Source organism: Cryptomeria japonica, chromosome 1 (genome assembly GCF_030272615.1).
Source record: "Cryptomeria japonica chromosome 1, Sugi_1.0, whole genome shotgun sequence".
Taxonomy (NCBI): domain Eukaryota; kingdom Viridiplantae; phylum Streptophyta; class Pinopsida; order Cupressales; family Cupressaceae; genus Cryptomeria; species Cryptomeria japonica.
Genome location: NC_081405.1, coordinates 303,404,452 through 303,432,391, shown reverse-complemented (window position 1 = coordinate 303,432,391; position 27,940 = coordinate 303,404,452). Strand labels below are relative to the sequence as shown.

Here is a 27,940-nt window from a genome sequence, read left to right as displayed (position 1 = left end):
GGACAACCTTTAGGTTGAGGTTAACCTTTGTGCAATTGAGGTTAACATAATTTTAGTCATGTCACAGTATTAATTTTTTTGGTAAAGCCTTTATTTAGAATCATTTGATATAAATTGCAGTTGTGTTTACATAAGTTTGAGAAGTAAACCCTCTCTATATTGTTTATTTGTAGATAATGCTATTGTTTTGGCATAAATTTCGGCAGTAAGTTCTTGTTTTAGAAATGATTTGAAGAAATGCGGTTATTTTGTCCCAAACTTTAGCAGTAACTTGCTAGCCACTACTGCCTCATACTTGGTTTATTGGGAATGCAGTTGTGTATGTTGCCATATATTTCAGTAGTAGATTTGGTTTATATTGAATATGATTCTGCTGCCACAATTTTCAGCAGTGAACCCATGTCCTAGGGTTGGATAATATGAAAATTAAGTCATGTTGTGATAGCTTTCAGCCGTGAATCTTTATAAAATTGATATATTGAAATTGTAGCTATGCTGCCATAGATGTAAGCAGTAAAAAACTTGCCCTGATACCATATAACCTAGTAGGGAACTTTGTTTGAGAGTTTGTTTGCTAAAAATACAAAATTTCATCACGAAAAAGCTTTTTGTTTTATAGCTAGTTTTAAATGGATTTATTTCAGGAGTAATCTATTAGTTGAGTGATTTAGAGACATTTCTAGGACTCGGCATATTTTGAGAGTTGGAAATTGTTGTTAATCTTAATTGGGCATCTGGATAGGGATATGGTGCACAATCCTTGGAGGAGAAGCAGAAGGTGTTTAGGATGTTAAGGAGCATGAACATGGGTAATGAAAATGGGCTGGACACTCTAACTCCACCATTGGCTAACACGGACGGGTTCTTGTCCCCTGAAATGAGAGGTGACTTTGGAGCTGGGCTTTTGGATTTGCATGCCGTAGATGACAATGAACTGCTTTCTGAGGTGAGTAATGATAGCTTGAGTTCCTCATTGTTTAGATGCTAGATATTGAGGTATTTTAAATTTTTGAGAGCTCAATGTTTGTTAGTGGTACTTGATGCTACTTGCTATTACCAGTACTGTAGCTATTAATCTGAAGTTCTGTGACCAGTACAGTGTAACACAGTAACTATTATTCTACAGAGTTCATGGCCTATGTTAGGAAGCTATGATCTGTTTCTGATGTTTTGCTAATAGATTGATTTAGTTTGTGAATGTGATAAACTTAAATCACAAAGAATGTTGAGGAAAATATTGTAGAAGCTCATTGTTTGTTGTTATATACAAACTACAAGGTTACTGCATTTAACAAAAGATTATCATCCGATCATGATAGGTAATTCATTCCTGAACTGTACTCCAGGGTCATTTCATTTCCTGCTGATGGTGACTAGTGTGTTGTCCTGTGTGTGAGCTTATGCAATAGTCAATCTTGAACTTGGGTGGCTGATAAGTGTGGGTTGCATTTGAGGTTTGAGCCTCACGGCTTAAAAGAAAAATTAAAGAATAAAGAACTGTTCTTTCCTCTTCAACTGAAGAATATTATCTGTTTGCCAATCGAAGCCGGCATATCATAAGCGCATTCTTGTCTTTGGAGGCTTCCACAAACTACAACAATATAAAGAAAGCCAACTTATGACATTATAAGCAGGGACTAGCATTTCATTCACCAAGCTTCACCAGTTCAAAAAAAAAAATGCAGTCGCTTGCTGTACTTAGGATCAGAAATAGTAGTGAAAATGTATGTTATGACGAATGAGAGAATATGGGCATTTTGTAGTTTGTTTGTAATCTATTGAGTTTGTGCATTGGGACACTGCGACTTAACATATTTCATAAAAAGAACGTGCTTTGAGCCAAAAACACAATGAGGATCCCTGAAATTGGTCATCTGGATGGCAACATGTTCCTTGTAATAAGAAATAAGCAATGCCTTTCTTAGTATTCTTACAAAGTTTGACAGGAAGTCGACTTTGTTCTTAATGATTCTTGTTTGGAAACTGTTGTATTGCTTTAGTTGGTGACTATTAGTCCAATTTCTGCAAGCATGTAAGCGATCTTTAAAATCATGAAGTTGATGTTTCACTCTTTAATTTTGGTCATAAGGTTTTGTGTCTTTGTAGTTTTCACACAGCCTGCAAGGGCTATTATGCAGTCTACGAAGGATCTTGTGTTTGATCTGTTGTTAGAAACTGATTGTCTTGTATATGGGATACTTTCAACAGCTGCAAAGTACAAGTTGTTATTTTCAAAGACTGAGTTTTTGTGTATTTAATAGCACTGATCTATACTCTGTCTCAAGATTTGATATTATATTATTAAATTTGGTTGGAAGACAATTAGTATGACTTCTCCATTTTGGTACACTTCAAGTTGACCTAACCCTCAACTAAATATATTTTGCAATAGGTTTTCTGCATATTTTATCTTTTCCATGCAAGTTCATCTTTCAACTGTCTTGTGTAACTTTTTTAAAGGAGTTAACAAGTGACAGCTTTTACGTTTCTTTGCTTTGGCAGCATACATTGGCAGAATCTTTTGAAACATCACCGTTCATGCCTATCAATGAAAGAGGTTTTGAGAACAGTTTTGATGCTGGCAGCAGTTCAGGAAAACAGCTAATGGGTCAGATGGACATAAACTCTTTAAGATCATCTGCAACGGATAGAGAAGTCAATGGGAAAGAAGGCAACCTGGCAAAAATTAGAGTTGTGGTATGCCACATTTCTTAGCCATATAGTAGAGGTGCTGTAGGGCAATGATAGTAGATGTTTATTTTTGATCTGTCTAATCAACTTTAATGCAATCATTTCTCATAACAATTTAAATTTCTTATGTGATGTGCATTTTTATTGGTTCATTCATTGTGTATTGATATTCCTTTCATTTGAACCGTGTATTTGCTACCTTATCATCTGTTGTGAAATTTGTATGAATGGTGATTATTGTCATCTAAAATGTTGATGGTAAGGAAAAGGCCTTTTGTTCTATATGCCTGTGATTAGATAGAAGGTTTTGATAAGGCAAACTATTATTATGCCTTGGTGTGGTCAATATCTTTTGAACATTTCTTTGTTGCTACTGATCTTTTTGAGATCTTTTCAAAAGTAAATAGTTGAGTTTTCTCATTTTGTATAATATTTCCATGGACCATCCCTTTCTAAACAATTATTAATATCTAGGAAATTTGCAGTCAATTGTGTCAGTATAAGTAGTTTTACTAAAACACTCTGTTGAGTTTACTATATCAAGACACATTGTCTCATTAAGTGTACCGTGCTTCACAGTGGTGAATCCTTGTATATTGATACATTGAGTAAGAATTTTTGCTGTTGCCTGTCATTATTCTTTGTGAAGTATTATTGAAAAGCAGTTACCTATTGGCCATTTGTTTTGGTTGTATGAATTGAGGGCCATGGGACCCTTGCCCTTTGTGTAAAAGTCCATTCACGAGAAAACTGTTCAGAAACTCTTTTTGTAAACACATGGGATGGAAGTGATATTTTCAGAACTATGATGAACTCTATTTAGAATGAGAATGAAGGATCATTTTGATTTCAACTTTGATGCTTGTGGCCAAGGGAATCCTCTTCCTTTTTATTTCCATCGTGGCTTGAGTTTTAGAATTTTTTGCAGGCGAGTTTACAAAAGAGGGGGATCATCAGAGATACCAGAAGGGGAATTTCTGAGGAAGAATTTTGCACCAGATCCTGAAAAGGGGTATGTTGATGGTGTTGTTATGAACTATTCAACACAAAATAAAATACTTAAGGCATTCTATTCTCTCTTTATCAAAATCTCCTCGGATGCTAAATTATATGATCAACCAAGATGACTCCATGGTTTCTATTGTCAGGTCTTGATGTGTAGATAGCTCAATGTTTGATGTGATATTGCTGGAATCACAAGGTGGACTCACATTGAAACTTGAATGCTTGAATGTTGAAACATGAAGACTTCCTTAACTTGGAAAACAAATAGCAAAAGGAATTAAGGGTTGGGAAACTAATCTAATTCTAAGAATGTTGGATCTAGTTGTTGATTAGGTGCAACCAAAGCAAGCTTTTATTCGCCATCAAGGAACAACTACACAAAACTGGTGCAATCTCGTAAGAATAAACGAATGATTTTCATATCACCAATGCACACACGAACAATGAGCTTGAAGCAATAGAAGTTAAAATTTCACACAAGTTCAGTTGACTACGCATTGCAATTTCAATCAACAAATTACAAATAGTATGAACATTAAGTACACCATTCATCAACAATGATATCTTCAAATGAGAAGTAGAGACCATGCAACATGTTGAATTAACATATAGAAATCACCATAACTACAATGAAAACAAAATGTCTCTTACAACAAGATCTTGGCAACGATATCCTTTTTTGCTACTCTACTCTAATGATCTAACTGTTATCTATTCTCTATTCGCTTGCTATTAACCCTTTACAAATGAGAAATCTGAGCCTTATATAGATAGCTCTTACAATGAATGGCTTAGATTGATTCACAATCAATGGCTGAGATTACATGATAGAAACCCTAATTAGGGTTTGTTACAATAACTCCCTTTGGCCAATGAGAAAATTACATTTAATTTGGCACATGTTACACATTGAGTGTGAACCAACAAAAAATGAGGTTAGGTATCTCGAACTTTGTGTCTCCATGGGTGAGTCACATGCCGATGCAGAGCCCTTTGATTGGTCAGTGATGACAAGGATGCCACCTCAGTTTGCTTGGTAGACTTGATACCTCATCACTAGCAAGTGTTGATGCCTCGGGCAATATCTCTTGATAGTTGATACTCAACATTACCTAACTTGGTGTGATGATGATCGGTCTCATCATGATCAAGTTGATCCTTTATCTTTGCTTGCTTATCTTGCCTTGATTAACTTGACTTGATTAACCTCGCCTTGCTGCTAGTTGTCTTCTTGATGATATATCGATGTAGACCATGTGATGCTCCCTTGAACCTATCCTTTGGGTTGTGAAATCTCTCTCTTGATGTAGCCTTGACCTATCATCCTCTTGTGATATTGAAGTTATAACTTCCTTTCTTGCCTTATCAACTTGGTGGATCATTGGAGTTCTTGATTATGATTCGATTCCCTAGCGAACTCATTGCAACCCTTGTGTGGATCTCCTTGTTGACTTGGCTCAAAGGTGTCGATGTTGAAACACCATCATTGGAGTGCCAATCTGATCTCCCTACAATTAGGCCTGGCCCTTCGATTTCCTCCTTTGTCACCTTCAAAACAAACAAGAGGGCATCAAACACATATAACATACACTTTATTTTACTTACCTTGCATCTCTCTGTGCTCTGATTTTGTCTGATTAAATGATGTCTGAAGGTCTGATTAAATGATGTCTGAAGGTCTGATTCTGCATACTTCATGTCTGTTTTTATGTTTGCGATAGGTCTGATTGTGGAAATCTGCTCAAACCTGCTGCTGTTGCCCTCAACAAATGGATGAAACAAACCTCTTTCTCAAGCTCAAACCTTCTTAATCAAGATCGCACCTCTTTGATGTGGAATGTGATCAATGAAATGATAAAAAATCTTCTTCCTTAATGGACTCCACACTGCTGTAGGTTCTCAATCAGATTTGCTTAGCAACTTGCATTGAATGATGTTTGATTGACATAGGATACTATCTCTTATAGGCACTAATGTGTGGAAGTGTGTCTCTTCATGGATAGTCGACTTGACCCTTGCAATGAAACATTTTATCTCTTACTTGATGTACATGATCATTATGTTCTTATTGGCCAACTTTCCCTTGAGTGGTTCATCCTCTTGGCAACATTTTTAGGTAGGATTGCACAACTTAGTATGTTGGCATTCTAGCTCCTTCATGCACAAGCATGTTGGCATTTTGCCTCCTCCATGCACAAACATGTCGGCAAATTGGCATTTTTAGGCTTGCATGTACAAAGTCTTCATTATGTCGGCATTTTAGGCTTTACATGCACAAATTAATTGCCAAGTCGGCATTCTAAGATTCATGCGCACAACTTTGCTAATTGTCATCTTTGTTTCCCAATTCACACTTAGGCGCAGTCTTGCTCCTCACTTGCACAAATTGTTTTGGTATGGCAGGATTTTAAGGTCCTTGTGCACAAACACAATCCCATTGCTGACCAAGATTATAGCAAAAGTAAAATGTTTCAACATCTGATTGATGTTAGGTAAATATTAGTCTCCCCAGGAAATCAGCAATGGAGGAGAGACATTCAACAGATCCAAACTAAAGATTCTCACCCAAACTGGAGGAATATGGAAAGATTTAGATAGAGGATTGAAATTTGGAGACTATGGTTTGATCGCCATGAAGGCCCTAATCCCAGATTCATAGACCACCCTTGAGCAGGGCATCCCTATTTAGTGGGGTTCTATAGGTTACCAGGAATTTGCACAAAAACATATAACAAAGCCCTATTTAACTAGACATTTTCAAGGAAGAGTTAACCAGTCATGGATTTTCGCCAGACTGCCTTTTTTTTTGAAATTTGTATATTATAGTAAATGGATTTTCTTGACATTTTCTTGTCATAGCTTTATATTTGTGATTTCACAGTTTTGAATTTTTTGTTATTACCTGAACAAATTAAATTTTCTAAACCTGGTAGCTATGCCACAAATACATGAAATGTAAATTATACAGTTATTAAGCTTGCATTTCAGTTCTGCTTTTAAACAAATTATCTTGTCATTTTGGGCACTTTAATATATCACCTTATCAATTTTGAACTCTCATTTTATTACCAATCATAGGGTTGTATCTCTTTTATAAGTGATAGTTGCTTCCATGCCCCACTAATTGTGAATTGAACTTTCAATGTCATGTCAAGAATATTGTTGAGGTTTGGACAAAATCATACTAAGAACTTTAGAGGGTAAATCACATTCTCTGATTTTTTGATCATTCCTATGTATAAATGTGTGGAAAATAATTATTCACTTTGATGTGTAGATAATGTTAATGCGAATCCGCTCATTTCCTGTGTTTTTTAAACAGAATTGACAGTAATGAAGGAAGATATTGCATATTGTTTTGTTTTTTATCAGGACAAGAGTTACATTATAATTTGACAAAGAGACTGACTGCTAATGTTGTCTACACAAGAGGGGGTTATATTACTGGCACATATTGATAAAATAGGAGTGTTATGAACTGAAGATGTGATTTTGTTGTAAAGAAACTAATTATGAATTTGAAGAAACATAATGTGACTGAAGGACTATGAACTTATGGATTTGGGTTTCTATTGCCAAACAGTACCATTGCATGTAAAATGGGAGATGTAATGTTGAATATGTCAAATGGTCAAATCTAAAGTGGGTTTATTTCAAGGTTTGGTCATCTAGTGTCTGCTTTGCTGCGTTGCCCTACCACACATAAATTTGATACCAAAGTCTGCCGAGTCACAGTTTAAGGTGTTTTACTCTGTGAGGTATTTTTTATGCTTTTAAATTACTGGGATCATGACTCAATTTCTTTGACATGTATTCAGGTACGAAAAAGGCCTTTAAACAAAAAGGAGTTGGCTCGAAAGGAAGATGACATAGTGACAATTGATTCAAAGGCATGTTCATTAACTGTTCATGAGACTAAGTTAAAGGTATGGTTTTCTTACTCAAAAAGGATTGTTTTAAAATTATTGGAATTTGTTATTTGTCTATTTGTTTTTGATATCATTTTATAAGTTAAAGTGCTTTTAGGACAATGTTAAAGTGAACAGTCAAACATCTCATACTGGTGATGGTCAGTGAATGATACCTACAGGCTACAACTGACCAAAGAACCCTCAAGTTGGGATTATCTCATGCATAGATTATGATTGGAACTTGCACGTTTTTTGTGCAGAGGACACTTGGTTTATTATGAAATAGATGGATTTAGATGTGTTCTAAGTAAGGGTTTTCTTATTTCTAAGCAGTTGCTGGCAAGATTATCTGGCATTCACTTTTTTAGACTTTAATTTTATTTTATGGCTAGTTAGGTCTCAATTCAATAAGCAAATTTCAGGATGTGAATCTTATTGTCAGGAAGAAAAATAAAGAGTTTTTAAATTGGCATGGCCCATAATGAGTTTATAAATGCTAAATATTTTGAAATACAGTGTTTACCAACTATTCTTGTCTTGTAGGTGGATTTGACAGCATATGTGGAGAAAAGTGAATTTACTTTTGACTCTGTTTTAGACTCGTATGTCACCAACGAGGAGGTACATGCCTATAATGCCACAGCCAATAACGTTTCCTTTTAAAATCACCCATAATTTCGAGTTTTGAGCATCAAAGACTTACTAAAAGCAATCTTTTTAAAAAAATTCATCATAACTTGGGCATGTCTTTTGAATGAGAAATCTTTCTTGTTGTCTGAAGTGATAACTGCTCATATTTTTAGTGAACGTTGTGTGCTTTAGAAATTTATAATTGCTTTTCCCTATGTCAACTTATTGTTAGAAATTTATATACATTTTGATAGAATTGTAGCCATGCTCTGTCAGGAATGTGAAATCTTTGATGCACAGTATTTTCTTAGAAAATTTGTGCTATGGAACATGTTTGATGCTTGCTTAAAATATAGCCAAATTCAGCTAGTGTTTCTTTTGCTTTATATAGCCAAATCCAACATATTATGATATGTCTTCATGGCATTTTGGGTGATGCGTTGTATTTTAATCCTAATTTTTTTTGATTGACATCATTTACAACTTCTATTCCTAGTTGTTTGACTTCTTGTAAGCAAATTTTTAGGCTTTGGGGATTTCTCTTGTAATGGTGATCAATGATTTTTGGCTTGGGCCATTTTATTCCATGGATTGTATATATAGGTAATGTTAACAATAGTTAAAAAACATGGACTCGGCAATGGCTCGACAAGCCCCAATTTTTTAAATTTTGGACTTGAGAATAAACTCATCAAATTTATCAACATATGAAAATTTGTAATTTCTTAAAATATTCTTTAAAAACACACATATATTGAATTTGTAGAACACATTATTGATTTCCATTATTATAATTAAAAAATATAAGTTTAATACATATAAACCACAAAACAAAAACAACCTCTAAATACATATTAATTTCAAGTTTTGGTATTGTTGATGTGTCTTTTGTACACGACCAAACATAGAATAAAATACCTAAAGGTACCTTATCCTCTCTTGAATAAAGCTCCCGAATGTTGAAGATATCGCAAAAGGATCAATCGGAGAAGCTTCAAGGTTCTGTTATGTAGGATTTCTACTCGTGGATAAGCTCTTCGTGTTACGATGTGATTTTGCTGGAATCACAAGGGGACTTACACTCGATGACCTGAACGTTTGATTTGCTGGAATCACAAGTCCTATTTACTAACCGGAAGACAAACAAATGGTAAAAGATGCAGGGTCCAGGAAGTCTACTCTACTACCTAGAATGCGAGAAGATGGATGAATGACTAGTTGGAGCCCTACTAGGCTGGGTCTCACCATCAGGCTTGAACAATCCGACACCAACTCAGTGCGATCTTCTAAGGGATGCTTCCAATACATTTAAATCGTACATCATCAGACAATGATCACCATTCAAGATAATGCATGAACAATAGAAGTGTAACGACTTAAGATTAAGCTCATTTTATGCCAGTTGACCACGCAGGGCACACTTACAACTAGTAAGAGGCTAGTGGTATGGACTAGACGGATTCCACACAGGCGCATTCAACAATTTTCTTCATTCAATCTAATCATTTACTATCTACAATGAAGATTCAACAAGAGACCATGCGTATTGTAAAGAAACGACACATTTCACCATATCTTCAATGAAAAAAGGGTTCATTTACAATCAAGGCAACAATTTCTTGCCTTCTCTTCCTACTTTACTCTAATTTCTATTTTATTTGCTATCGATCATTAGCTATTCTAACCTCTATGAACTAACTATTAACCCCTAGCTATTAGCTTGCTATTCTCTATTAACCCCTACAAAATGAAGAGCTTGAGCCTTTTATAATACTCTCAATACAATTCAATGGCTCAGATCAATTTGAGATCAATGGCCAAGATTTTACAATGAAAACCCTAATTAGGGTTTGTTACAACAAACTCAATTCTAGCCAATGAAATAATTGCATTATTTGGACACGTCTTCTCCGGAATATTCGACCAATGGATAACCGGGGCAGGTACATCGAAGTTTGTGTCATCTTTGATGAGTCAGGTACAATGAATCTGGACATGTTGAGGTGGACCAATCTGACTGGAGGAGTGATGATTGGGATGCCACCTTGTCTGACATTTGTAACTTGGTAGATGTTCAATTTGATGATGCTGAGAAGATAATTTTAATTAACTCTTTTGAAACTATCTGCTTCCTTAACAGACCCTTGCTTTAACCTCCTTTGTCTTTGATGTGTAGGATGGATGGTGTACCTTTCCTTGAAATGTTGGATTGGAAGAGGTCGTCCTTGATGATGTTGGACTGGAAGAGGTCGTCCTTGCCCTAGCCTGGTCTTCTTTTATCTGCAAAACAAACCATAAGATGATTAAGGACACATAATATATTTATTCTAACATAGCATTTTCTACCTTAAATCATCAACAAGAAGACATCAATATGAAGTTTGCTCAAGATTCTTTCCAGGGATAGGCTCCATAAGAATTTCGCCCTGGACCCTTTGGAAGGGTCAAGAGCGAATTTTGCATTCTTGGCTCCTTTAGACCTCACTTTGCGACTACGCTTGCTTAGATGCATGCCTAAGGATCCCTATATTCTCAACCAATACCAAGTTTGATGTAAATTTGGGGCAATAGAGAGGTTTTAAGGATTTCGCTCTGGACCCTTTGGAAGGGTCAGGAGCGAAATTTACATTTTAGGACAAAATCTATCATGCCTCTACTCCAAAATGCCTTCCAAGGCAAGCATACACTAGCCTTCTCTCCACTAAGGCCTAGGAATCCATCTCTTGATCTTCATTATGAGCAATTTAGGTGAAATTTAGAATTTTGCTTTGGACCCTTTGGAAGGGTCAGGAGCGAAATTCAAGTTTTAGGTCTCAACTCTTCATTTCCTTCACTTCAATTTATCTTGCAGGGCAAAGCAACATCATTTCAAACTCAACCACGCCTTAGGACTCAAAGCCTTGACTTGACACAAGGAGGAAATAGGTAGATTGAAGAATTTCGCTCTGGACCCTTTGGAAGGGTTAGGAGCGAAATTCACCTTTTAGCTCAAAATTTGCATTAAGATGGTCAAAAATCTTTCCAAGGCATTCCAAATAGCTTATCTCACCCTAGTCTATGCCTGACTTCACTCAAAATTTGGAGAAAAGGATGGTTTTAGTGTTTTTCGCTCTGGACCCTTTGGAAGGGTCAGGAGCGAAATTCAAGTTTCTAGGATAAAATCTCCACCTTTCATTGGTTTCAAACATTCCCAAAGGCAAAAAACATGTCCATCTTCCTGCTAGCATGCTTTGGATACTAAAAATTTGATCAAACAAGGAAGGAAATGAGGTCTAGGTAGATTTTCGCTCTGGACCCTTTGGAAGGGTCAGGAGTGAAAATCTTGTTTTAGGCTTGATTGCTCATCTTTTCAACTCCAATTTCTTCTAGGAGGCAAACATAGACCATTCTCCTTGCATCTCCATCTTGGTCCTGACTTTAGCTAAAGGGAAAATGAGTGTTTTCAAGAATTTCGCTCTGGACCTTTTGGAAGGGTCAGGAGCGAAAATCTTGTTTTAGGCTAAAATCCTCCATTTCCTCTACCTCTAGTCATTTCCTTAGGCAAAAATATGTCTAAAACTTCCATACATGCCTTAGAAACTAGGAAATTAGTCTTGACAAGTGAGAATTTGAGGTTTATAAGGATTTTCACTCTGGACCCTTTGGAAGGGGCAGGAGTGAAAATCTTGATTTAGGCTAATTTCCATCATTTTGTAGTCTTAAACCTTCTCTCCAAGGCAAACATGTATCCAAGTCTCCTCAACTATGCCTCAAAAATCTAAAACTTGGCCATATGAAAGAGCAAAATAGAGGAAAAGGTGAATTTCGCTCTGGACCCTTTGGAAGGGTCAGGAGCGAAATTCATGTTTTGGTCAAAATCCTCCATTCTTCCACATTCTATCACCTCAAAAGGTAAAGACATATCATTCTCCTTCCAACTATGCCCAAGGACCTAGGTTGGTAGTCTAAGCAAGGACGCAAATGAGGCTTATGAAGAATTTCGCTTTGGACCCTTTGGAAGGGTTAGGAGCGAAATTCCTATTTTAGGCCAAAATCCTTAACTTCATCTCTTTTAGTCACTCCCTAAGGCAAGAACATACCCGTCTACCCCCACTATGATCAAGGAACAAGATTTTCAGTGCAAACAAGGAAGAAAAAGGGTTCTTCTAAGAATTTCGCTTTGGACCCTCTGGAAGGGTCAGGAGTGAAATTCCTCTTTGAGCTCAAGTCCTGGCTTCATTTTCACATTTCTTCATTCAAACAAGTGCCTTTTCCTTCATTCAAACCTAGGAATGGGTTAGCTTATAGTTTGGGTCAAGGTGGAGTGTCTTGTAGAGGAATTCACTCTGCACCCTTTGGAAGGGTTAGGAGCGAAATTCCTATTCTAGGCTCAATTCACCTTCAAACTGCCCTGTCTTAGACTTGATCCTAGATCCATTTCCTTCTATATCCTTGCCCGTTCGCTCAACCACTCTTTGACTTAGGTGAGATCTTGAGTCCTTGGTGAATTTTCGCTCTGGACCCTTTGGAAGGGTCAGGAGCGAAATTTGACATTTTAGCCTCTCCGTTAGGATCATTTTATGGAATATAACATTTAAGTATTCTTATACTTTAAGTTATATTCCATATATACTGTTAGGATGTTTGAGAGTGGTTTCGGACCTCCAGGAGTTATAATGCAAATTCTAGTTTTTGGAGGATTCTTTAGTTTTCCAGACTTAGTCAAATTTCAGGATTAGGACATTCCAGATGTAGCCAAATTTCAGGGCATTTGAAGATCAGGATGACATTCCAGACTTCATCACTCACCAACTTGACCTAGCTCGGACCTTCAAGGATGATACAAACTCACCAAGCAAGACACAATTAGCAACAAGAGCAAAACCAGGCCCTAAGGAAAACTTTCAAAGAAACCCTAACCTGGAGCATCTATTGACTCAACCTAGCTCAAGCAGAGCCTGCTATCCAGCGATCCCCTTGACAACACTCATCATGCAAAGGCTAATAGACAAAACCCTAAAAGACCTAGAAAACAAACCCTAGAAAGCAAAAAAAAGTAGGGGTCCCCATTTGCAATGGGGCGATGTGTGAATACATCACAACAGGTATCAATGAAAATTATAAATCATAAATACATACATATCAAACTAAATCTACATTTAAAAAAAATTAGAAAATATTAACATTAATATAATTACATTATATATTCTAAATGTATATTATATAATTATATCGTATTATTCTAATTTCTAAATGCATATTATATATTGTTGTATATTATAAATAAGTACTTTTGTATTTTATATATTATTAAAAATGTATATTGTTGTATATTATTTATTATCCTAAATATATTATTGAATTAAGAATAATAAATAAATATATACTGTTGTATATAATATATTATTCTAAATGTATAATTATGTTATTTAACTATATTGTATTATCTAAATTGCATATTATAAAACATGAAAACATGTTACTTCCTCGTGCATTGCTATGTCGTGCCCTAAGTTGTGAGTTGCGAAAATCATTTCTATTTTATCCAAAAATACTGTTAATCTTTTTTAAAAGGTTAATATTTTCACAAATTGCCCTATTCATATAAAAAATGACGAGTTTTGAGACCTATTTTTTTGATTTTTGATGAGTTTTTCATATGAATTATGGCGAGTCTAGAAGAAAATGCGACATGGAGTATTTGTGCGAGTAACTCATCATGAGTTATGGTGCACGAGTACTTGTGCGTCTAGTGTGTTATAGACAATTCTTTCAACTATGATGTTGACTATTCTTTATTTTCTAGTACCATACAATAATTTGGGGAAAATGAGTCATGGTAAGTTGTACTTATTGTCTGTAATTTCATATGATTCAGTTACAATTGGAGAATTTAGTAAGCATGCTTATGATTTTCTTTTTGTTTTGGACATAAGATTTTTGTGATTAGCTAATGCACACAACCATTGTAACCATTGTTGTTGAATTTTCATTTGCTTTTGTCATCTTATATTCTTTGTTCCTTAAGAAAGAAAGAAGTTATAGTAATGCCCATGAATGACCAAAAATCTAAGTTTCCAATATGCCCCCTGGGCTCTTGATACCAGAACAAATGGGTGCAGAAACATGTCTTGCAATGAGAGTATCTTGGGTTTGCCCAAGGTTGTGCCCAAGTAACTGAAATGATAATTTGATGTTGTAATTGCTATAGTGGGAAAATTAGATTAGGGTTTCACAAGTTATGCTTTGTAAACTAGGAAATAACCTATCTTTCACCTTCATTACATTAAAGGGGGGGGGAGGGGTAAAGATAATAGACCCAACCTCAATTTTGTTAGGAAGAGCATTGAATGCTTATTGTAGTCCTTATTCTCCTTTTGTTTGAGTTGAAAATGTAATTGTAATTGTATTGTTTTAGTTTAGGGCAAAAAGTTGAGAATTTGAAGCAAACTAATGAAAATAGTTTGCTACAAATATCCAATAGAGCCACAATCAAAGATTTGGGCAAAATTATATAGTCAAAACCCATTCCTAGAAGTTTGGGCTGATTTTTGGGATCAAGTAGTACAAATTTGCCCTGATCCTCCTAATTTCGCTTCATCGAAAGCTGAACCTGTTCGTTGTTGTCAACTTTGTTGGCATCCCTGAGTACAACTCTCGAGCTAATTCCTGCACACAGAAAGAGAGGGAAAATGTTGTGGATAGGGGTTTGCTTTAGGTCAAACTCCAGTTTAGGAATTAACTTTGAAATTGAGATAGTAATTTATTGCAAGATGCTTTCCTTTTGAGGGAAAGGCCAAATTTGAAGTAAAATGCTTGTAATTAAAATGTATACCTTGATGAAGATTTGTTTGGGTCCTCATGCAAGGGTTTAGGATGTCTTATAGAATGTCTTTATAAAAGGTTGATCATGTATGCCATATTGAATGCTTGAACTTGACTTTACTTCTCGAATGCTTGATGAATGCTTGATTGCTTGCTCACTTGAATTGAATTAGGATCTTGATTTCACTTAGGAGATTGCTTGTTAGAAACTAGGTTTCAAATGAGAGGGGTTGACCTCCTTTCATACTTGATTGCTTGAAAATTAATTGAATTTCTGGAGTAGGTTGACACTGGATCAAATTTTTTGCTCATCTAAGATAATCGTTATGAGGACCAAAAATGGGTGCTAATTGAGAGGACCAGGGTGCTGGGCGCTAGCTCCTTGGTCCTAACAATTAGTTGTCAGACTTGGAGGGAAGACGAGGAAGAAGGTGAAAATGTAGGATTCCAGGTGGTGTGAGCAGAATCAAAATAGGCATTGGGCATCGAAAGCCGAAGTGCCAAGGTGAGGTCTAAGTGAGGATGAAATTGTATGTGAATACAATTTATGACGCTACAATAATTAACTAAGGAGCGGAATACTCCTTATATAGAAAATTACAAGATGATCTTTCCATAATGGAAATGATCGAGAATAGAAACACGAAAGATAGAAAGGAAACTTCCTAAAATTAACTAAAGATGAAAGACATAAATGAAAGTTTCTAAATACTAACTAAAGGACTAAGATGACCATTATATCAATACTAGTATATTATTTTAATACCCTCTTGTAATGGTCATTCCACTAACTACCCTACATAAGATGTGACATAATCTGTAGGTCATTTGGCCGGAAATGCATAGAAGGATGCCCTTGTCTCCTTAGAATGCTCTGTGACATGAGCCTATTGTTGAGACCATTCCTAGTTCTACAAAACTTTTGCATATGACCAACTTTACCATAATCCTTGTACCACAATTCTTCCAACATGATGTTGGGTAGCAAAGCCATCCCTCTCTTTATTTAGAGACACTGAGATTAGCTTCTTAAAAATCGTGCAAAAAACTCACATGATTTTTTTTGGAAAAAAATCAGAAAACCCAGATGACGACAACATCTTTAATTATTTTTTTTGTGGAAAAAATCAGAAAACCCTCTAGTAGAGAAAGAACCCATGATTTTTGTGTGAATTTTTTTTTGCAAAAAATGAACAGAGAAGCTGTGATTTTTGAAGAGTAAACTGTGCAAAACCCTCCATGATTTTTTGTGGAGGAAAATTAGAAAACCCATCCATGATTTTTGAGAAGAAAATCATACAAAACCCCCAATTTGTTCAAAAATTTTACTCTTGGCCATCACGCGTAGTAATCAAAAATAAAAACTCCCTGATTTTTTTGAAAAAGTAAGCAAAACCCTTCCATGTTTTTTTGTGGAAAAATCAAGCAAAATCCTTCGATGTTTTTTTGTGGAAAAAAATCAGAAAACCCACAAATTTTTTTACTAAAATTCGCCAAAATAGAACCTAAGCATTTGATACAATGAAATGATAATTCGATGTTGAAATTAATTCAGGAGAGGAATACTCCTATAAAAAATTACAAGATGATCTTTCCATAATGGAAATGATCGAGAATATGAATATTTGAAATTTACCTATATTTTAGAAACTCTCCCGATTTTTAATATAGCCATTCCTTGCAGTCCCCAAGAATGGCTTCAAGAAATTCCGTCCTGAAAACGTGTCCCCCCGTCTCGATGTCCCCCCCATCTTGGAAATTTGGTGGAACATAGTTTATTACAATCTTATTATTCTATTACTGATAGTTTATTACTATCAGTGCTAGTTTATTACAATCTTATTATTCTATCAATGATAGTTTATTAGTTATTACTATATGCTTGGTGTATCACTGCTTTTGCATCAAAAAGAATGTAAAGTCTATCTATGCCTATGCCTATACTTTTACTGTAATGATAGACATACTTGTCATTAGCTAGGAATTTAGAGGAAGTTACAATATAATTTACTAGCCTTCAGAATGCTGACTATAGCTTTGCTTTAGTCACAAAGAGATTTTCTTTGTCTTCAATTTTTGTGTAGACGTTTATTTCAAATTTGAATATACATTGTTGGAATATGAAGATATAGTTTGAATCATAGAAGCTGCAAAAAAATGCGATTATACCCGGTTAATCCTGATTCCTGGAGCTAGCTGATTTATTCCCCCAAAAAATCCCAATTCATGAAAAAATCGTTGACCCAATTTCAATGATTTTTTGTATTTAAATCACATTAAATCATGTTAAAAATCCCCAAAAATGGCAAAAAAAGTGAAAAAATTCATTGAAAAAAATTGCAAAACCCTAGGAAAACACATGAAATTATTGAATTGCTTAGAATTAGGGTTGATCTGATACGAAATCAGAGTCAATGTGGAATCAACGTTGAAAAAGTTTGTTATTTTGTCCACTTTCGGGGGGTTCATCATTCCCCACACTTCACTTGTTCAAACCCACAAGCTCAACGACCCAACAAAGGCAGAAAGCCTGCAAGCTCAATGGCCCATCAAGGCTTTGAACCTTGGTGGCTGCCTCACCAATGGAGTGTTTCCACCACAACACTAAATGTCCGAAGACATTTAATATATATATAGATATAGATATATGATTTATAATTTATAATTGATATAGTTAATATTTGCACAAACAAAGACATACAATTCATTATGTGAGCAATATATCTAAAGTGCTCCACGAAATAAATATGGATGACAATAAACAAGCTTACATAGTTGTAATAAAAGGGCCTCCAATACACAATCATTAAAATTGGTCTCTATCTAAAATAGTAGTTGCAAGCTAGATATTGCCAAAACCAGTGGTTTGCTAATCTTTTTTGTTGATTGATAGTGGCTTGCTAATCTTTTACTTCAGCTAAATAAATGCCTTTTGTTGAATTCTACCCCATATAAAAGACTTACCAATTGCCATCAGGGAATATAAAGTATTGCAACTGTGGAATATGATTTGACAAGCTTTCCCAAATATTAAACTACTCCTAGAAAACTCCTCGCCTCAATCACAATGAAAGTCTTGGATCACTTCAAAATGGCTTCCACTTTTACTAAATTGCTAACAATAGCTGGATCTCTGTCTGATAAATTTTTATCTCAGCTACTTCATAGACTTAGCTAATCTTTTATCTCAGACTTAGACAACCTAATTGGTGTAATTGGTGGCTGCCCTTTTAAAAAGTTAAATGATTATTTGCCTATGTAATCAGCAATATGAATATAAACAACAAAAATATATTTTCTACAATTCATGGGTTAAAGTTTAAACTCTATTTTATTTACTCTCTATATCTCTATGCAATGGAAATGCCCTTAACTTTAAAAAAAAAGTAGTTTGTGTCTATTTTTCTACAAATTTTTACGATTTTTTAAAATCAAAGTTTTTACCCTTTTTTTTCAAAAAACATTATATTTTTGGTTTGCTGATTTTTTCCCCAAACGATTTTTGTTACTATGATATAAAACATTGCAATTGTGGAATATGATTTGATAAGCTTTCTAAAATATCGACTTAACCCTACAAAACTCCTTGCCTCAATCACAATGAAATTCTTGGATCACTTCAAGATGGCTTCCACTTTGACTATTTGTCTATTAACTTTTGATCTCAGTTACTTCATAGACTTAGTTGATATTTGATCTCAGACTTAAACAACTATTTGGTGTATTTGGTGACCGCCCTCGTAAAAAGTTAACTGAATATTTGCCTATGTAATTAGTAATATGAATATAAACAACAAAAAATTATTTTCTATAATTCATGGGTTAAACTCTATTTTATTTGCTCTTTATATCTCTATGCTATGGAAATGCCCTTAAGTTATTTTAAAAAATAGTTGTCTCTTTTTCTACAATTTTTTATGTTTTTTTTTTATATCCTATTTTTTCACGATTTTTTGCCGATTTTTTTTCCCTGATTTTTTTCAAAAAATCTTTTACTTTTTGTTTGCCGATTTTTTCCCCAAACGATTTTTGCTACTGTGGACTTTGAATATACATTGTTTGAATATATATCTCCAGAAACAAGTCGCTTGAATAGACAAAGAAGGGTAAAAAGCTTTTATTTCTATATACTTCTCCAGTGTTATATGTGCAAATCTGTACCATTCATTGATGTAAGGATTCTAGGATGTTCTGGGCAGGCACTGTGGTTTTTATATAGTTATCTTACATTGTTCAAATTTATTTTAGGCTTAAATATTAATTGAATTTGCAGGTTTATCGATGTACTGTGGAACCCATTATTCCCATTCTCTTTCATCGCACAAAAGCAACATGTTTTGCATATGGTCAGACAGGTTAGTCCGCAGCTTTCATTAGTTTTGTTCTCCTGTGACAAAATGAACTTGCTGGTGGTAGTTGGTACTCGAGTAAATGTGTAATTGTGCAGCCAGTTCAGTTTTGGTGGACAAGTATCATTGTTTGATCTCTGTCCCCTGCCATATTGAATAGGCTGGTTGTTTAGATGGAAACATTGAGATATTGTCTTTCATATGAATTTATTGTCTTGTTGTGCAGTAGCTTGAGTTTTCACTGCTGAGCATCATTTATCACTTGTCTGTAATACTGAAATATAGAGATTAGAAATGCTTGTTTATCTTGATCCTCTGTCACTTCTTTCTTCAATTTCTTTTTGTAACCAGGTAGTGGAAAAACCTACACAATGCAGCCATTACCTCTTAAGGCATCAGAGGATATACTAGGTCGTATGAATCAACCTGTATACCGAAATCAAGGATTCCACCTGTGGCTTAGCTTTTTTGAAATTTATGGGGGCAAACTCTTCGATCTTCTCAGTGATAGGAGGTATGATGCACTTCCAGCCCTCCTTAAATATTTCATAGAAGGTGATGGCACATTAGTTAAGAACTATACTGCCAATAGTGAACAAATTTTAAAATTTCTCACATGTAGCAATCTATGTTGTCTGATTTAAATTCAGCTTTAAATTTATCGACCACAAAATTTGTGAAAGAAATTTGGTAACACAAAAATGTCTCATCAAAATTTGGCATTAAGTTTGAAAAATGAAAACAGGGTCAGTTTCTCCTGAAATATTCAAATGTTTGTAAAATTTATCAGAAAATTTGCTTTCATCTTGCAAACTTCATTTTAAGTTAAGCTTCTATGAATGGATGCTTAAGTCTAACATTATGGTACCGGTTTTAGGTTGGTCATTAATGCCACTTTTTACAGTTTGTTTCCTATGGCAAGTTTTCTACAAGTATGATTTAAAAATTAATATTATTTGAGATCTGTTTGACAGTTTCAAATATTGAAAACTATATGGGCAAAGCATCCTCAAAAGCATTTGTGTCCACTTCTTGTGTGATCGAGAATGACATGAATTTGAGCTTGATGATTACACTGGGCTAGCCACTTGGTCAGTTAAGATCATCATATTGGTATTATAATCAGGAGCATTTTTTTTTGAAGTCTAACATAATTGTAGGCTGCTCAAATTGAAAATTGTATTTTTTATTTTTAGTTTCCTCCAGAATACTTGTTTTCGATTATTGGAAATGGGAAGATTTCTTATAGGCATGCTTAAGCTGCTAGTCGTTAAAACAAAATCAGTAAGAGAGATTTAAATTAATTCAAGTAGGTTGATGATTACATTGGGCTAGCCACTTTTCAGTTAAGATCATCACATCGGTATTGTAATCAGGAGTATATTGTTTGAATGCTAAGATAATTGTAGGTTTCTCAAATTGAAAATTGTATTTTTTATTTTTGGTTTCCTGCAGATTACTTGTTTTCGATTGTTGGAAATGGGAAGATTTCTTATAGGTATGCTTAAGCTGTCAGTTGTTAAAACAAAATCAGTAAGAGAGATTTGAATTAATTCAAGTAGGTTGGGGGATTAAACAATCAAAATAGAGAATTGATAAAAAAAATTTGGTAAACTAAGTTATTTTGAATATGTAAAAAGTAAGATAAATGAGATAGGAGGGACAAAAAGGAGTTGGAGGATATTAGCCAATTCTGAAATTCCCCTGGTTTGGTTGTCAAACCCTAAGGTTGCTTACACCTCCACTTTCTGCCAGTTATTTGTTAGATTTCACAGAAAATGTCTGTGTAAAAGCTAAGTTGTTGATTTGGGTTCGGGCACCGGTTTGGGTTCGAGAACCCGGTATGCTGGTACGACAAAATTTTGAAAACGGGTTTGGGTTCGTTAGTACAAAAACAATGTAAAAATTATAATGTTACATAGCATCATGTAAACAACAAAACCAACACAAACTTGGAATCATAGCATCATATACATCAAGTTCAATATCAAAATGACAAAATGATTTTATCTTGTTCAAGTATCATTGTTTCAATAATTGGAACTATAGTTTTAATTTTTAAAGTTTAATCATCAAATCGATTCTCTAAATCATCAACATCATTATTCTCATCATTCTCATCCTCCTCATCATTGACATCGACATTAGATGAACCAATGCCAATGCCACTTCCCCTTGCACTATTAGTGTGCTCGCTTTCTGAGTCATCAAATGCAACAAGCTGAGAAGTGGAAGCATCCAAGTCAGTATGCTCTATCTCTATAGCCCACATCTTCGACTCCCCTTGCTTGTAGTCATGTTGCTTGTGTGAAAAAAGATGCAAGTTGGAATGCACATATACTAACTTCTTTGCACTCTTTTTGATTGCAATCTATTGCGATTTACTAAGTGGATGAAAAAATATGTGCTCCGATTTCTTTCTGATGCAGCTGAACTGTAAATAAAATTAATGTAAACAATTGAAGTTATAAGTTTATAAAATTACTAGCAACCTATGAAGACAAAATAAACTGTAAATAAAACTTGTGATAATATTTTGATTGCGAAGGGTTGTAGGTTTTGAAAGCATGTGCCATGGGAGTACCGCCAACTTTGAGCAACTTTCTTGAATCTATGACGAAGAGCGTCAACACTTAGATCATTTGCATTCACAATATCTGTGAACTCATTTGTAATCACATTTTGCCCATCATCTTCAAGGTAGAGTTTAAGGAATGCTGCCTTGTACTCATCAGACACTTCTAAATCTCTCCATGGTGCAAGCCTTCCGGGTTCATCAAGTTATTGATTGCTATGGTACTTTGGTGTCAAGGCATAGGCAATAAAATGTAAAGGAGTGGTCATCTTATTCCACCTTTCTACAAAAATTGCTTGCAATTGTTTGAAGAAAGTCTCCTCGAGGTCTTGCTCTTTTGCATTTATGATGCAGTTCATCTACTCAAGCATTGAGTCAATGCCATCATAAACCTCTCCAATGCAAGGCCTATCCATGTTAGTGTAGTGAATCATGCTCATAATGGGCTCTGTGAAACTAAGGAGATATTTCACAAGATCCCAGAATGAGTCGTCTAATATCATTTGCCTAATTCTTGTTGCCTTCTCAGTGTTACGTTTGCTTCCACATAGCTCAATTTTGGCTGATCACCATATTACAAAGTGCCACCAAAACTTTCACAAGTCGCCTCAAGTTAGATGCAAAACCGGTTTCAGCAACATATAACAGAAATTAAAGCCATTGGATTAAAAAATAAAGACACACTTTAAAGAAGAATACACATTATAGTTTACACAATCAAATTATGAACATTGAAAATAAAAAAAATTGAAAATGTAAAATTAAATTACTATTTCACTTACGTTCGATAGCTCAAAACTTGAAAAAGATCTAAAAATCCCTTGAGACATGTGATGGTTTGTGATGAACATCTAGATGTCCTCGACCTCTGCATACACTTGTTTGATCCAATCAATTTTATTCCCAATATTTTGTAGCATTAGTTTGGGTGAATGGACAACACAAGGTGTCCAAAAGATATGGTGATAGCGTTCCTCAACCAACAACCTAGTAGCTCTACAATTCTTTGTGTTGTCCATTATGACTTGAACAACATTATGGGGTTCCACTGTCTCAATGGTAGAGATGAAAATATCTGCAATAAATTGCCCATCTTTTACTTGGCCCTCATAATCCACAACTTTCAAAAACATTGCCCCTTTAGGGGACAGCGCTATGACATTGATCAAGGGACGATTTTTGGAATGTTTCCACCCATTTGAAACAAAGGATACATGTATCTCAGGGGCTTCAATGCATCTTCAACTCTCTTCACCTCTCCTTCCAACAAGGGGTACCTTTTCATAACTTGGGCCCTTATACCCTCTTGTTTTTCCAATATGGGGAGTGAACAACATTGAAAGCCAACCCATTTGCATATATGCATCGTGCCACATCTTAGTTGGCAATGTCTCAACTCTCATTTTGAAATGCAGATTCTAAAGGCCCCTTTGATCTTTTGTGTGCAATGGGTGCTTCATTTTCAGGCTTAGTTGTGGAAAAAAATGGGTGGTTTTCTACTACAATATTGGGATTAGATGGGGGTTCTATTCCCTTTGTTTTTTTTGAAACGGTTTGATTTAATCTACGAGCTTCTCTCTCTTTTGCTTCTTCATGCTCATTAATATTTTAACACTGTTTGTTGTGGTATAGGCAGACCATTTTTTCCAGGGCATTTTTTGATGCCTCTTCCCGGTATTCCACACAAATGGCCTACCACCTGATAATATGAACTATTACATTCTTTATCACATCCTTGGCATTTCCAATGGTATCCCCCACCTCCTAGAAGCAGTTGTATAATGTCAATATATTTCCATAGGGGAGAATTTTGATCTGATTTCTGTTTTTGTTGTTCATTTGTGTCTATGGAGGAATAGGTAGATGCCGTTCTTGTTTCTATGGCAAGAAATTATATGAACACATTCAAAAACAAAAACAAAAGAATGAAAAAAAAAGGTAAACCAAACAAATAATGTTTCATATTTGTGAAACAAAAATGGTTGAAAAAAATGTACAAAAGGCTACCTCTTTCAAGCTTCAAAAATCGATTTTCAACTCCTATTTGATGTTGGAACCCAAACTTTGCTCAATGTGAAATGAAAAAACTGATGTTTGCAAAACAAATGAGGAAAATGAACCAAGTGTGTGTTTCGAATGTCACTTTTAGGGTTTTACTTTTCATTTGCAAGAGACAGATTTCAAAAATTTATTAAATTTTGCAAAAAAAATTCACTTTTGGGGCGCCCAACTGTCAAGGTTCGCCTAGGCTGAACTGGACCGCCCGACCATGGACACTGGTGTGACCCGCAGGTGAACCGTACCAGGATCCAGATCTGGACTGGTACTAGGCCCTTGCATAGCCGAACCCCACAACTTAGTGTAAAAGAAACAACTGCATCAGATTGTAATAATTAAAAATAACACTGAATAATCTCTGTAAACAACTTACTGTCCAGCACACAAACCCTACTCAGATAAGCAAGTTCAGAAATCCTTGAATATATTAACAGATTTAAGTTGCGATGAAATTCAAATTAGAATTCAATTTTGTGGCCCGGTCTTTAGACAAATACAAATGAAGTCTGCCTTACTGGAAATTTTAGTGAACCGGAGCAGATTTTAGGAGAATTTGGTTAAGTTCTGTGGCAAAGCCTGAGGCATAGAACTGTGTCCTTCTGCACTGGCACTAATCCTACGCATTTCACGTCCCTAACTTAGATCATAGCCTCTATAAATATTGATGGCAGTGATTTGCAAAGAAAAGGGTCAACTAGGGCACAAGGAAGGGCCAACCAGGTGTCATACCCCTGCCTGGGATCATATCTCAGCAAGCTGAGGCAACAAAGCATAGGAGGCCAACTAGAGTCACCATTAAAATATTGCTAAGATTCTAATTCAGAAAAAGGCCGACCTAGTTAAATATAAAATAGTTATAGGATACCAAATCCTAGGAGAGGCCAATCCAAAGAATATGAAAATCAAAATATATAAATAGTTGCTGGATGGCTATTCACCTGGACTAACATAAACTATCTTTTATCTTCCCTTAAATAGTCACAATCATGAAGAGGCAGCAGTTGTAAAATGAAAGGGCAGCACTTTCCAAAAAGGGGTGTATCATTTCAATAAAAGCAGTTGTATCTTTTAATAACCAAAAGTTACGACCCCTTTACCAAGAAGGGTATAAAATTGAGGAGACATCATTTGAGGAAGGCATCGAGCAATCGAAGAATAGATTGGTCCTTCACCCAGGAGCTCCAATTTCTCAAGCCCCACCTGCTCAACCTGTGTACCTGCAAAATGCCACAAATTCGTCAAGGACACAAGAAGAAAAAGATGAAATGAAAGAGTTGATCGAACAAGTCAAGAAGCTATCAACTGAGGTCACTCACCTAAGGAACCAGAATGATCAACTCCAAAGCATGCAAAGAATCAATCACAACCAAAATTTCCAAGGGAATAATAATCAAGGATTTAGAAACAATTATCAAGGAAATAACAGCCAAGGCTTCCAGAGAAGACCTTGGAACACAGCTCCGAACAATGGAAATGTGGTGACGCCTTTGGACAATCCACCAAATGTGCAAAGTCAAGAGAACCCCTCTTCAAGCAAAGTGTTTTTAGCCGAAGCAGCCTTGTCCAGTTGGTGCAGACTCCACAACACAAACCAACATTCTGAGTTGCAGTGTCCTGAATTCAAAATTGCAGCCGACATTTTTCAACAGGAGATGCGTACCACTAATCCACCTGAAAATCCTCCCACCACAGGATATGAAATTGTTCCAACCACGCAATATGGTCAAGCCATGATCGTTGAAACCTGCAGATATTCACAAGAAGAAATTAGTCAAGTGCAAAATGGGAGATTTCCTCCAGAGTCAGCCAATGGACCGATGGTACCACCAGGATCTCAGTTTCCGCCAGCATCTGCAAATGGACCTGTAGAGGATTCAGAATACTACTTCCCACCATTGAACGACAGTGTCCTAGTAGAAGGAATAAAGGAAGTGTTTCACCAATCATCAGGAGGAGTGAACCAAAGAGTTTATCACAGGAATCAGAGGAATCCTGAACCTTTAACAACGTCGATCCCTCCAAACAATTTCTCAACTCTGTCGGATCCCCAAGCTAGTAACGTTCCTGAGTATCCGCAAAACACTCAAGAATACAGACAAAGAAATATTACACCTCCCGCAGGAAATGAAATGAAAAGATTGGCCGCCTTGGTATTGGATGAACTCAAGAAAGTCAAAGTAAGTCTACCACTCTACGAGTTGCTCAAAGTGTCAGAAATCAAAGATGCAGTGATTAATAGTTTGAGTGAACCTAGTACAACAAGGTCAAATGTCCAAGCCACTATCAATGTGACTCAAGAGGAAGCCGACTCCCAAGAACAATCCGAACAAAATGAGTGCATGGTTCAAACTATAACCTTCCCAGCTAAAAAGGAAGATATGTTGGAAGGAAAAGTATTACTCAAAAGGGGTGAGACCAGGAAAGCTCAGCCTACAGTCAAAGAGAACCTCACTACTAACTTGGTTCTTCCCGAAAAGGAAGTCGCAATCAAGAAAGATGTGGTTAAAAAAGGAAAATCTACAAGCAAAGCCAGTCACTCGAAAGAGGAGAGCCCAGCAAAGGATGATCATTCAAAGATTAATCAAGTCAAACATCAAGAATTAAGTGAGGAAACTTCAGTCCCTTCTCAAGGAAAGGACGAACCGGCACCATTCCTGTTATCAGTTAGGATATTTGGAAAATTATTACACAATTGCCTTTATGATTCCGGAGCCTCAAGCAACGTCATGCCCCTAGCCGTTTGTCAAAGACTGGGAATAACTCCCGCACCCACCAAGAGGAAGGTCACTCAGCTTGACAAGACAGAAGTTCCAGTCATGGGAGAATTGAACAACATTCACATGCAATTGGCCGCAGATCCAAGAGTCCAGAATTTCATAGATATATCAGTAGTGGATATTCCAGATTCATATGGGATGCTCCTAAGTCGAGATTGGTCACGAAAATTGAATGGATATGTATCGACCGATTTCGCACACATGTGGCTACCATGGAGAGGAGTCCCGAACCAGATTAAGATTGATAGCACCCCAAGGTTGAGGTTGATGATAACTGAATATGGGGAAGACAATGAAGTCCTATTTTTAGAGTCCGATCTAGGAATGTACAAGCCCAAAGTGGAGGAAATCTTGATGATACAAGATATGCAAGATAAAGATACCCAGCAAGAAGTCATGGAATCAACAGAGATCGTCATTGAAAGTGATCAAGGATCCGATCAAGAGGACGAAGGCATGTTTGAAAACTTCAGAAGGTTCGTACAAAGAAACATCCAGCAAAGTGTGCAACTGGGCAACCTAGCATCCGTCCGAGATTTGCTTCTTCCGAATTGGTGTAGAATTCACAATGCCGTCCACTCAGAATTATCTTGTGCTTTATGCCAGACCGCATTAGAGCAAGTAAACAAAAGAGTCCCACAGACACTACTTATGGAAGAAATTCGAGATTCAGAAGATGAGATCTCTACAGAAAATGAAGTCTTATCCGATACATCATCTGAAAGTCAAGAAAGTCCAGAAATAGAAAATCAAGAAAATCAAATATGGACATTAAGGTTCGACGGATCTAAATCCAAACAAGGATCTGGAGCTGGTTATGAATTGATTAGTCCAAAAGGAGAAACATACCTTGCCGCTCACAGATTGCAGTTCCCTTGTACCAACAACGTAGCAGAATATGAATCTTTGGTTCATGGATTATTGTTAGCCATCCAAAAGGGGGCGAAGATACTGCAAGTATATGGAGACTCAAAAATCGCAATAAGGCAAATTAGAAAGCAATATGTTTGCCATGACAAAAGATTAACCAAGTACAGGAATCGAGTCTGGGATCTAATTGAAAGTTTTGATGCTTTCAATATCAATTCAATTTATAGACATCAGAATCAAGTGGCCAATTCACTTGCACAGGCCGCAAGC

At 35.9% G+C, this 27,940-nt stretch overlaps 1 protein-coding gene across 1 annotated transcript in view; it reads left to right on the top strand.

Moving 5' to 3' along the window:
• Nucleotides 1-27,940, top strand: part of LOC131026893 (kinesin-like protein KIN-13A) — a 92,523-nt gene that overhangs the window by 20,606 nt on the left and 43,977 nt on the right. Inside the window, exons 2-7 of the mRNA XM_057956896.2 lie at nucleotides 743-946; nucleotides 2,503-2,697; nucleotides 7,515-7,622; nucleotides 8,151-8,228; nucleotides 19,315-19,396; nucleotides 19,742-19,904. Of these exons, the coding sequence (XP_057812879.2) occupies nucleotides 743-946; nucleotides 2,503-2,697; nucleotides 7,515-7,622; nucleotides 8,151-8,228; nucleotides 19,315-19,396; nucleotides 19,742-19,904 (830 nt within the window). The remainder of the gene's footprint in view (nucleotides 1-742; nucleotides 947-2,502; nucleotides 2,698-7,514; nucleotides 7,623-8,150; nucleotides 8,229-19,314; nucleotides 19,397-19,741; nucleotides 19,905-27,940) is intronic.